Source organism: Artemia franciscana, chromosome 15, assembly GCF_032884065.1.
Source record: "Artemia franciscana chromosome 15, ASM3288406v1, whole genome shotgun sequence".
In the NCBI taxonomy this organism is placed as follows: domain Eukaryota; kingdom Metazoa; phylum Arthropoda; class Branchiopoda; order Anostraca; family Artemiidae; genus Artemia; species Artemia franciscana.
Window position 1 is genome coordinate 802,532 of NC_088877.1, and position 13,277 is coordinate 815,808.

The window sequence follows — 13,277 nt, forward strand, 5'->3', positions numbered from 1 at the left end:
AGTGTAAATTTTTAATTGAATAAGCTTGTTTTGTGTGGTCAAATCAAGCTACATGATGATTTCAATGTATTTCAAGTAATCCAATTTAAAAATTTTCGGAATTTAATTTTATATTTTCCAAAATTTAGTGACGCTTCCCGTGTTTTTTCCTAGATTACTTTAGGGACCTATTCGAATCTAGGAATATTTTTGGCTTGTCTTCCAAGAAAACGCCAGTAACCATCACCCCAAACTGAACTAACTAAGGCTCGTTTTGGAACGAGTATTTCAGAAGCCAAACTGATTAAAACAACAACAACAACAACAAAGAACAGGCATAATTCCTAAAGAAGAAATCATGGTTTTGATTGAATATTAAAAATATTCTAGTGCAAGGTGGGCAGGTCTAAGAACACCTCTCAGGCCTTCCAAAAGGCTAGTATCATATTTGCAATAATTTTTGATTGTTTTTAGCCAGGATGTCAATCCTTGTTTTCGTCTGAAAAGAAAACACTTAATTTCAAGGAGACGAGGTTCTGATGACTTTGCAAATGCTGAAAGAAAAATAGATTCAAAAAATTAAATTGGAAAAAGTTCAAACCCTTAATTTTCCATCTGAGACAGTTAAATAGTGTCAGATATATTGGTTACCTTTTTAGTTTTATTAGCTGCAAAGTTTACAGTCTGTGGCAGAGATTTTATTTCAGGATTATAATACTGCCAGCTCTCATACGGTGCCATAACGTCACTGTCCATTCGGTAGGTGGCAGTCCAATTTATGACATTTTGATATTTGACGCGTGGGGTATTAAGGGGAGACTCGAGCATGTACATGATCCAAACCTGAAAGAAGAAAAACAATTTAATAAATGATTAAAATAAGAATACTGTATGAAAGAAGCATCATTGTCAGACAATTTCAAAAAAGGTCAATGTCAACAAATGTCACTGTCAAAAGTGTCATTAAAAAAAAGTCAATTCAGCATCAGAAATGCTGTGTCGATGCTCTTTATATTGGTTCACAGTCCAATTTATCATTTTAATATGCGGGGCGTTAGGGTGGAGGGAACTGAGGTAAATATGCATGAGGTATATATGAGGTATTTAGGTATATACTTTCTCGAATGACTTCAGCTTTGCCGCACATATCAAAAACGTGATTAAAAGTGCAAACGCTAGTCTGCAGACTTTAAACGGTATGCGTAGGATCGGTGCGGATACAGAGAGTATTAAGCACCTAACGTATGTCCGCCCCATTCTGGAATACTCGTGCCCTGTTGGGGCACCCTCAATACTTAGAACAGTGTATCTTTGTCAGGAGCTTGAATCGGTTCAGAAGCGAGCGGTATCGATTATCTTGGGCTGCCGTGACATCCCCTACGAAAAGGCTCTGGAAGTGCTAGGACTGCCGTCACTCCAAAACCGGTACGAAACTCTGATAATGAGTTTTGGAACGTTTTGCTTTCTAAATCTCAGCACCGTGACATTCTACCTGATCAACCTCTACCCATCAAGAACGAGAAAGCAAGATAAGTTCCCGTTAAAGCAAGAACAAACCGATATGGCAATTCTTTCGTCTCGTTTTCCGTCGATATGTATAATAAGAATTAACGTTTTTAGTTTGATTTATATTTACAAGTGTAGTTTGATTTTGAATATGTTGTAAAGTAACGCAAATCAGCGATAGCTGCCAAGTTTTTGCTATTAAACGTGTCTACTACTACTACACCTACTACTATATGTTACCGTGAATGTCCAAAATTCCTTTTTCTCTGCTTGGATTCAATTAGCTTTGCGAATAAGCTTTTTCAGTCTTATGCAAGCAATGATGGTAAAAGCTAAAGTTAGGTTAGATTGCATTATGGTTACATTCCATTACACTAGGTTACATTATAGCTTAGATTGGACTAGGTAAGGTTATATTTGGTTATAAATATCAGATATAGGTCAAAAACATAACCTAAGCCAACCTAACCTAAAAAAACCCAATCCAATCTAACCTAAGAAGTCATCATCAAACCTTGCATTAAACTGAAAAGTTGACTGGCAACGCTGACTAAATCCAAGGAGAAAACAAGAGCTAAGAGCTCATATGGCACTTGTGACGAGGTCGGAAGAGCCAAGAGCCAAGAGCTCATATGGCATGAGCTCTAGCAAAATTCTAAGAATCAAAAGATTGATTTAAACGGAAAATCAGGGGCTCAAGGCCAGTCGGGATTTAAAATAAGAGCTCTGAGACACGAGATCCTTCTAAACATCAAAAGATCACCCACTCCTAAGTTAAAGATACGTCATTTTTTCTAATTTTTCTCTCCCTTCAGCCCCCCAAGATGGCCGAATCGGGGAAAATGACTTTATCAAGTCAATTTGTGCAGGTCCCTGACAGGCCTACCAATTTTCATTGTCCTAACACGTCCAGAAGCACCAAACTCGCCAAAGCACTGGATCCCACTGACTCCCCCAAAGAGAACGGATCCATCCCGGTTAAGTCAGTCACGTATCTACGACATTTGCTTATTCTACCCACCAAGTTTCATACCGATCTCTCCACTCTAAACGTTTTCCAAGATTTCCAGTCCCCCAACTCCCCCAAGAACACTGGATCCGGTCAGGATTTAAAATAAAAGACCTAAGTTACAAGGTCCTTCTAAATATGAAATTTCATTAAGATCTGATCACTCCTCGTAAGTTAACAATTCCTCATTTTTCTGATTTTTCAGAACTAACCCTCCCCCCACCCAACACCCCCAAAGAGAGCGGATCCGTTCCGGTTATATCAATCACGTATCCAGGACTTGTGTTTATTTTCACCACCAAGTTTCATCCCAATCCCTCCACTCTAAGCGTTTTCCAAGACTTTAGGTTTCCCCCTCCAAATCCCTCCAATGTCACCCGGACCCGGTCGGGATTTAGAATAAGAGCTCTGAGACACAATATTATTCTAAATATCAAATTTTATTAAGGTCTGATCACCCGTATGTAAGTTAAAAATACCTCATTTTTTCAAATTTTTCCGATTTAACCGTCCCTCCACTCCCCCCAGATGGTCGAATCAGGGAAATGACTATTTCTAATCTAGTATGGTCTGGTCTCTGATACGTCTGCCAAATTTCATCGTCCTAGCTTATGCGGAAGTGCCTAAACTAGCAAAACCGGAACCGAGAGACAGAGCGACAGACCGACAGAATTTGCGATTGATATAATTCACTTGGTAAATACAAAGTGCCATAAAAAGGTATTTCAGACATTCACTGGCGAAAGTCGACATTCACTAAATCACGGACATTCACGGTAACATATACATGATCTTTACCTGAATGAAGAAAGCAATTCAATAAAAAGTGAAAGAACAATAATGCACTGTAAAAGAATCGTTATTTGCAAAAACGTCAAAAAGTCATGTCACTGTCAAAACGTTACATTACTGTCAGAATCGTCACTTCTAGGTTTGTTCGGAAGGCAGCTGTCCAATTATCGTATTTGAATGTTTGACACACCGGTTTTCAAGGGGGAAATGAAGCGTATGCATAGTCAACAGCTAAAAGATATAAGAAAATTCGACCAGACATTTGGAGTAAAAAGGGGATGCTGCCTTGAAAATTTTATAGTTTTGATACAATCTGGAAATAAATCTTAGAAAACTTTGGTTCGTAAATATCAATAAACCTATGAGGGGCCAGGGGGCAAAAGTATTGTTATGTTGATGTACTTGGTACTTTAAGGTCTTGGAGAATTTACTTGCTCACTGCCCTCATATGCTATAATACATATATATATATTTTTTTAAAACATATGTATCATTTTTATAATACATCTATTTGTTTAAGTGCCTTTTTCACCAGCCAGCTTGGCTTAAATCTCTCCTCGTTGATCATTGATAATAAAACGATTACCAATTGTGGGAGTTTTCCAGCAAGTCAACATCTCTATTGCCATCAAGTACTCCTGCTACAAATTACTGATTATGCATAAGCGAAGTGCATTTGGGTATTACATAGGTAAATTACCAATTTTTAATTTTGGGTGCAAGTTTTACTGATAAAAATAAGTGATTAAGAATAATGAGAGGGATGGATTTTGGGAAAATTCTAAAGGTGGAGAATTCCTGAACCTGGGACTGAATCATAGAGCTTTTTTATGTAGGTTTATGATGGGTTGTACATGATTATTTTTGGGTTTGATTTTAAGTGTTGTCGATTGTAGTTTTTTCCACGGTCCTTGTTGCCTTTTGTTCAAATAAACTTTTGGATTTATTTGTTTGAATTTTGAATATTTAGTCATTCAATTATGTGGAGCAAAACTAGATACAGGGCACCCCCTCCTTACTACCTTTTATGAAAGCTATTATTCTGTCTATTATTCTGTTAAATCTCTACAAACTACATAGCATCTGTCCCAAAACCCTTCCCCCTCCAGCAGGAATTAAAATGCTCTTGGCCCAGTGAAGTGATTCCTGAAACTTTCAAGCTGATCAGAGACCAAAGAGCGAACATGACCTCTTTTCATCTATCAATTAACAATTTGTATTAAAAATACCCCTTGCCCCACTGCTATTGATGCTTTTGTCATTCCTGGAAGTACTTCTATCTGTAGAAATAAAAAAAAAATCTATAGACGGTATTTACTTTCGGGAAAACGCACAAAATACTTTCAAAATCGCAAGCATAGTGCAGATAAATTGCAACTACCCATTTTTTTCTTACATAAGATGGGCTTCAATCGATTTGCTGGTGTTCAATTTATAAATGCAGAGCACCAGTTCTATAATCAGCAAAACCCCACAAATCACTACGATTTTTTTTTATTGTACGGTATTTTTTAACAATTAAGTATTAATCTGATGCCTAAGAATATTTTTTCGCCTGCCATAAAAAATTTAGAAGCATGCGAATTCACATCTTTGCATAAACATGCTGGCAAAAAACGTCAACAATGAATGAATGAATGAATGAACTTTATTACCCGCAAAAATATATAAAATACAAAGTACGGAGTTTTATAAATAAACAAAAACAAAACGATAAACAGCAAAAAAAAAATCGAACTAACAAAGACAACATGAACTAATTAACCAGTATCAATATGAAAAAAGGGTGCAGAGGGTCGTAAACGTGAATAAAGTTGATAGTCTTTTTACATAAATCGTTACTGGAAGACCGATATGCATAACGCTGAAAACGCTGTGGCTTTTGTGCAAACCGCAGTATGTGGAAACCTGTTCAGCAGCTTTACGTACGGACCCAATTTACATTCCTTTTTTCTTCTTCAGGCATGAAAAGTCCCTATACAACTTACTTGTACTTGTACTTGTGGCGGGAATCAGGCGTTTCCACCTCGCCTGGCATCGATGATCTTAGAGACCTTCTTAGACCCTGTTGTTCGATCTTCTGCCAGCTGCTCTGCAAAAGCGAGCCACTGTGTTGACCATCTGTGACCGAATTTTCTGAAACCCCCGATTGGTTCAAGGTCTGAAACTGCGAATTTTGGACCAGTGCATACCTTTAGTTTTAGAAGACGGTAGCCTATTCTATTATCTAGCTATTTTACCTGATTGAGCGGTTTCTTGTGCTTGGGAAATATAAAGGAATCCTTAAAAAGAATCGCATCAGCGGTGAGCGCATCACTTTTTCTTCCAGACAATGAACAACTGCTAACAGGGCACTGACTTTTGATAAATACACCAGCACCAGCACGCATCCCAGACCATGCCCCAAGGCCGTTGCCTAAAAAAATTGTTTTCACTTTTGGCTCTTCTGCTTCTGGAGGTCCAATCATCAGCTGCTCAGCTATTCTACTCCCACAACTTGGACAAGGCCAAACAGGGTCATAGAGGTCACCGATTTCTGGTCGATAGGTTCCATTTTCGAAGAACCACAACTTTTCTGAAATATATTAATTATTGAAAAATATAAGAAACATAAAGCATATTACTTTACATTGAATGAATTGACAGGATTGGAAGTACTGCTATAAATTGGCAGGGGTGGTTCAAGAGACGGTATGTTACTCAGCATACATTTTTGAAAGAGAAAAATGGGTTCCAGTTATTTTTACTTTATCTTTGTACATTTTTTACACAATGTATTCACATATTTTAAATTGTTTTCGGAATAGATGTTTAAATTTTTTATATGTTGTATTTCTCACACAGAATATCTATTCCCGAAAGGGGAAAAACTACAGAATACATTTCTTTTTAAGATTAATTATCAAAAGATCATTTCTTTTAAGATTAAAAAGAAATTTTATTCAGAGGTAGGTAGAGGTAATATTAAACTTCAGATCAGCAGCAATAAAAAACTATAATAATCAAACAGTTCGTGCTAACGAACTGTAGTAAGGAGCGACCAGGCTCAATAGTAACCGAAACTCTAAAACATGGAATTTTGATACCAATAGTTAGATCAAAAGAATCGCATTTTAATGCTGATTTTAAATATATAAGTTTCATCAAGATCAGTTATACCCATCGAAAGTTACGAGCCTGAGAAAATTTGCCTCATTTTAGAAAATAGGGGGAAACACCCCCTAAAAGTCATAAAATCTTAACAAAAGAATCACACCATCAGATTCAGCGTATCAGAGAACCTTATTGTAGAAGTTTCAAGCTCCTATCTACAAAAATGTGGAATTTCGCATTTTTTGCCAGAAGACAGATCACGGACTCGTGTTTATTTGTTTGTTTGTTTGTTGTTGTTTTTCCCAGGGGTGATCGTATCGAATGAGTGGTCCTAGAATGTCGCGAGGCGGCTCATTCTAACGGAAATTAAAAGTTCTAGTGCCCTTTTTAAGTGACCAAAAAATTAGAGGGCACATAGGCCCACTCCCACGCTCATTTTTTCCCAAAAGTCACCGGATCAAAATTCTGAGATAGCCATTTTATTCAGCATAGTCGAAAAACCTAATAACTATGTCTTTAGGGACGACACACTCCCCTGCAGTCCCCGTGGGAGGGGCTGCAAGTTACAAACTTTGACCTGTGTTTACATATAGTAATGGTTACTGGGAAGTGTACAGACGTTTTCAGGGGAATTTTTTGGTTTAGGGGGAGAGTTGAGGGGGGGAGGGTTACGTGGGAGTATATTTCCATGTAGAAAATTTTCATGGGGGAAGAGAATTTCAATGAAGGGGGCGAAGGATTTTCTAGTATTATTTGAAAAAACAATGAAAAAATAAATATGATAAGTTTTTTTTTCTACTGAAAGTAAGGACCAGCATTAAAACTTAAAACGAAAAAAAATTATTACGCATATGAGGGGTTTACCTCCTCGTTATACCTTACTCTTTACGCTAAAGTATTTTTAGTAATTTCAACTATTCTTTATACGGCCTTTGTGATTCAGAGGTCATTCTTAAGGAATTGGGACAAAATCTAAGCTTTAGTGTAAAGAGCTAGGTATTGACGAGGGTTGAACCCCCTCATATACGCAATAAAAACATACGAATATAGAAGTTCGTTACGTAAGTTAATTCGTAAGTTACGTATATTTTTTACCAATGAAAACGTTAGTAAAAAATTAAAATTTCTAATTGCTTTTTTAAGTAATCAAAAACTTGGAGGGCAACTAGGCCTCCTCCCTCGCTCCTTTTTTTCTCAAAATCTTCCGATTAATTGCAATTAATTAATATGCAAATTTCGTTTTAATTATTTATGTGCGGAGAGCCAAAATCAAAACATGCATCAATTCAAAAACGTCCAGAAATTAAATAAAAAAACAAGTTTTTTTAAATGAAAGTAAGGAGCAACATTAAAACTTAAAACGAACAGAAATGCCAGAAGACAAATCACGGATGCGTGTTTATTTGTTGTTTTTTTTCCCTAGGGGTGATCGTATCGACTGAGTGGTCCTAGAACGTCGTGAGAAGGCTCATTTTAACGGAAAATAAAAGTTCTAGTGCCCTTTTTAAGTGATCGAAAAAATTGGAGGGCACCTAGGCCCCTCCCACGCTCATTTTTTTCCAAAAGTCACCGGATGAAAATTCTGAGATATCCATTTTATTCACCATAGTCGAAAAACCTAATAACTATGTCTTTAGGTACGACTTACTCCCCCGAAGTCCCCGTGGGAGGGGCTGCAAGTTACAAACTTTGACCTGTGTTTACATATAGTAATGGTTACTGGGAAGTGTACAGACGTTTTCTGGGGGATTTTTTGTTTAGGGGGAGATTTGAGGGGGGATTACGTGGAAGGATATTTTCATGGAGAAACTTGTCATGGGGGAAGAGAATTTCAATGAAGGGGCGCAGGGTTTTCTAGCATTATTTGAAAAAAAACAATGAAAAAATAAATATAAACGTTTTTGAGCAGCATTAAAACTTAAAACGAACAAAAATTATTACACATATGAGGGGTTTACCTCCTCGTTATACCTCACTCTTTACGCTAAAGCATTTTTAGTAATTTCAACTATTTATTCTACGACCTTTGTGATTCAGAGGTCATTCTTAAGGGATTGGGACAAAATTTAGGCTTTAGGGTAAAAAGCGAGGTATCGACGAGGGTTGAACCCCCTCATACACGCAATAAAAACATACGAATATAGAAGTTCGTTACGTAAATTAAATCGTAAGTTACGTATATTTTTTACCAATGAAAACGTTTGTAAAAAATTAAAAGTTCTAGTTGTTTTTTTAAGTAATCAAAAAATTGGAGGGCAACTAGGCCTCCTCCCTCGCTCCTTTTTCTCAAAATCTTCCGGTTAATTGCAATTAATTAATATGCAAATTTCGTTTTATCATCTATGTGCGGAGAGCCAAGATCAAAACATGCATTAATTCAAAAACGTCCAGAAATTAAATAAAAAAAACAAGTTTTTTAAATGAAAGTAAGGAGCAACATTAAAACTTAAAACGAACAGAAATTACTCCGTATATGAAAGGGGCTTTTCCTCCTCAACGGCCCGCTCTTTACACTAAAGTTTCTTACTGTTTCAAAGATAGAGTTAAGAGAAAGAGTCAAACTTTAGCGTAAAGAGCGGACCGTTGAGGAGGAAAAGCCCCTTTCATATACGGAGTAATTTCTGTTCGTTTTAAGTTTTAATGTTGCTCTTTAGTTTCATTTAAAAAAACTTGTTTTTTTATTTTCTGCATAATAGAACGGCCGAAAAACTGTGTCTTTAGGGATATTAGGCATGCCAACATCCCACAATTATGTAAGTGGTCCGTTATGTTTTAAAACTAAATGTTGCTTTAAAAGGCATTACGTTAAATGGTTGCAAATAAGACACCTCAGCAATGTATCGAGAACGACTGGGGGTATTAAGTTGAAACTTCTGGGATACTACTATTACTACTTCTGCTCTTACAACTTAAATAAATAAAAAGAGTGTTTGAAGAAGAGCGTTTGAATAACAAAATGCGTTTGAAATGGTTTTAACTCTCTTACTTTCATAAGGAAAAAATTATCAAAACCTTAACGAAGACATGTCAGTATATGTCATTTCATCTGACAATCCATGGTCATTTGTTTGTTGTTGTTTTTCTGTTTTTTTCAATAGAGCGCAAATTCTCCCCCATGCTCTTGAGAAGGCGTGGGGGCTATCAGCACTACCCGTATTAATTTTTGCTCGTTTTGAGTTTGACTCGGCTATTTATTGTATTTTCTCTTCGTTTTGAATTTCATTTATTTATTGATAGTGATTTGTTATAGTTTTACGCTTGGAAGATTATTGGACTTTTGCTCTTTCTTGGCTTAATGGAGCTCTTTACTTTTCTTTTAAAAACATGTCTGGTGTAAAAAAGTTTTTAAATCATTACGGAGAAAAGAGGGCCTTGGGAGGACCGCTAGCTGCCCTCCGATTGCTTTTAACTCTTAAAGAGCGAGACAGAATTTTTAATTTCCTGTCAAATGAGCCTCCTCCAAAATTTATGCAACCATTTCTTCCATAAAAATAATATAAGCCCCCGGGGCATGACTTACAGGCTTTACCCCCAGGTTCTGGGGGTTGTGTCAAACCGGGTGGCATTTTTATATGATCTGCGGATTATTTTGAACAAGATCAATATCTCAAAATTTTATAGTACGGATTTGGGCAAAAGAAAGGGTGGGGGTTAGTTGCCCTCCGATCACTTTTCACTTTTAAAAAGAAGCTAGAGATTTCAATTTAGAATAAAATGAGCATTTATACGACCACCCCTTTCATAAAACCCTTTATGTCCCTGGGACACAACTTACAGCGCTAGCCCCGGGCTCTGGTGAGTTGTGTTAATCCCAAAGGTATATTTATATGGTCTTTGGACTTTTCTAACCAAAATGACTATCTCAAATTTTCGATCGGATGTATTTGGGGAAAAGAGGGCGTGGGGAGCCACTTGCCTCCAATCACTTTCGGCTCTTAAAAGGGAATTAGAACTTCCATTTTCCAATCAAATAAGCCTCCTCCAAAGTTGAAACAGTCAATCCTTCAATTAAAACTTTAAAAGCCCCTGGGGCATAGCTTACAACCCCTGCCCCCAGGCTCTGTGTGGTTGTTTCCAATCTAGAGGCATTGCTATATTACCTTCGGAATATGTTGAACAAATAGCTATCTCAAAAACTCGATCGGAAACATTTGGGAAAAGACGGCGCGGAGGGCTTGTTGCCCTCCGGTCACTTTTGACTATTAAGAAGGGAACTATAACTATCAATTTCTAATCAAATGAACCCCATCAAATTTTATATAGCCACCTCTTCTATAAAAATCTGTTATGCCCTGGGGGCATAACTTATAACACTTGTCCCTGTGTTCTGAGGGGTTTTGCTGACCCTGGAGTTTTTGTTATCCGATCGATTCATTTGGGAAAAAGAGGGCGTGGGGGTCTTGTTTTCCTCTAATTACTTTTCACTCTTAAAAGGGCACTAGAACTTCCGATTTCCAATTGATTGAACTCTCTCTGAAGTTAATTCGATTACGTTTTCAATATGAAGTACCTCTGGGGAAAGAAAAATAAATAAAATATTGAGCCCTTATGGCCTTTATTATAGGCAACGCTCTAGCGTCTCCTCCAATTTTAATTAAGGCCCGGTTACTCGTTAAAACAAGGCAACTTAGGTATCCAGAACACAACAACACCGCTATGTAAAGTGTCTATGAACATACATTTGGAGAAAAAATAAGATTAAGTTCTAAATTTTTTTTTAGGACAGAATAAAATTGAAGAAAAACGATTGATCTATTTGCTAGATCTAACTTTTATTAAGTAGGCCTACTTGTACTGTAAATGAAAGTCTTACAAATTATATAATACATCATCTTTTGAGCCATCGTTGATCTAATCCCTTCTCCTTTTTTCTAGGAACTTTGAATTTTTCGGAAAGCAAGAAATATATGCATGTGCCTTAAATAATGGTTCTCTGTCTGCTTTTTTAAATTTCATAAGTTTTAATCCTTGGAGAGATAGCTTTTTTCAAGGATTCGAATTGAATAAAATTGTATCAATGAAGGTGTATAAAAAAAAAATATGAGTAAATTTCTACATTGTACCAAACTTTATTTTTGCATAGTAAATAAAAATAATGTCCGTGAGTTTCTCAGCCAGAGGTAGGACCCCTTCCAGGAAAAGTGCTAGCTTTCCCGTTCATGGCCAGTGTGTCTAATCTCCTACGATGCAAATATACCACTAATATTTAACAGGGATAATCAAAAAGACATTATGCGATCAATTTTATAGAACTTGGGCTTATGATCATCTTCCTAACCATAAAAATAAGGCCATATCCGGTAGAGAACGGCTACCGGGCTTGAACCTCCTTCCCCTCCCCAAAATTTTTGACTAAATCGTAAGAAAGTAACACCAAGGCATTTAAACAAGTTTCTGATGTGTTTTTAAAGTCATTTTGTGCCCCTTCCTCTAAAAACTGTCTCCCCCCAAAAAAATCCCAGATATGCCGTTGCATAGACAACCGACATAAAAAAAAACAATCGTGACTAATAGGCATGAAAATAAAGCATATGGTGAACAAAATAAAAACGTTCCACAAACAAGACAAATTTGACAAAAAAAAGATTAATGACAATAAAATATACAACAGGGGCTGTCAAGGATTTGTCACCAATTTTAACGGGTAGTTTGTGGGTATATATTATCAATATTATTATAGATGGACTGACAAAGTGATTCAAGGCTCGTGCCACTAAGGTCTATTGTGTCTGTTATGTTCAAGTAAGTAATTATGACCAATAGTTAAAAAAAAAGTTTGGGATATCCCCTTTTGTCTTTGAATACGACAAATAAACAATAAATTAAGTTCACTAGGATAAAAGGTTGTTACAAAGGCAACATGATTGTTAAAAAACTCAACACCTGAACTTTTACTTTCTATATTTCACACAGCCCAAATCTTCTATCAAATATCGCTACTTTCTCAGAAATTATACAAAAAGACAAACTTAACGGACTTTCGAAAAAACTTCAATATTAAACTAGTTTATCAAAACCTTTCTACTCTCGCACTGCCATACTGTTGAATGTAAATTGTAGAGCCCAATCGCTGTTAAAAGAATTTAATTCAATATTAATTCCTTGACTTGTAAATTGACAGACAACTCAATGTTGATGCAGTTTGATCGAAGGCATCTTAGTTAAAACTAGTTTATAAAGAAGTAAAAAAAAAGGTTTGTAGTTTTTCTTGCATGGAAATAATGATTAATAATTGTTAAGAGAAAGATTGGCTATGTTGATCCAAGTCATGGGGTTGAAGAGGTGAAAGGCAGCAAATTTGTTTCACATTAAAGATGTTCCCTTAATAAACCTTATCTAAAGAGCGTCTAACCAGCCTGCTAAACTCAACTATTTTGGAAATAGCAGCTTAAGTATCAGGTAACTGCATCATATCTGGCATAAATGTGAGTTACCTGATCAGTTTTTGAACAAAAATTAAGTTAAACAAAGACAAATAGTATGCACATTTTTAATCAGTATGCCTCAAGGGTTGGGTACCGAAATCTGCTAAAATTTCAGTGTGATATTCCTTTCATTATTTTATTGTTAATGATTTCATTATTTTTAATTATTTTTTATTAATTAATTTTAATTAATTATTTTAATTATTTATTAATTATTGTTTAATAATGATTATTAATTACAGTATTTATTATATGATATTAGTGCAATACAATATTACCCAAAACAAATAATTATGTAATGTTAACTATAGTAACTCTACTAATCAATAATTATTAATTAATTATTTTATTAATTATTTATTTATTAGTCATTATTTTTTTATGAATTATCTCATAATTTTTTTCATTGTTTTCATTACATTAATCATAAGAAGGATGGCTGGTAATGATTGTGTAGGGCTTTTTAAAGGGTC

The 13,277-nt window shown here is 35.8% G+C and overlaps 1 protein-coding gene across 4 annotated transcripts in view; it reads right to left on the bottom strand.

Moving 5' to 3' along the window:
* Positions 1–13,277, bottom strand: part of LOC136036678 (glycoprotein 3-alpha-L-fucosyltransferase A-like) — an 89,033-nt gene that overhangs the window by 15,237 nt on the left and 60,519 nt on the right. For all 4 annotated transcript variants that reach the window (XM_065718987.1, XM_065718989.1, XM_065718986.1 and 1 more), the window contains exons 4-5: positions 5,527–5,861; positions 631–822 (exon numbers count right to left, since the gene is read on the bottom strand). In XM_065718987.1, coding sequence (XP_065575059.1) covers positions 631–822; positions 5,527–5,861 — 527 coding nt within the window. The remainder of the gene's footprint in view (positions 1–630; positions 823–5,526; positions 5,862–13,277) is intronic.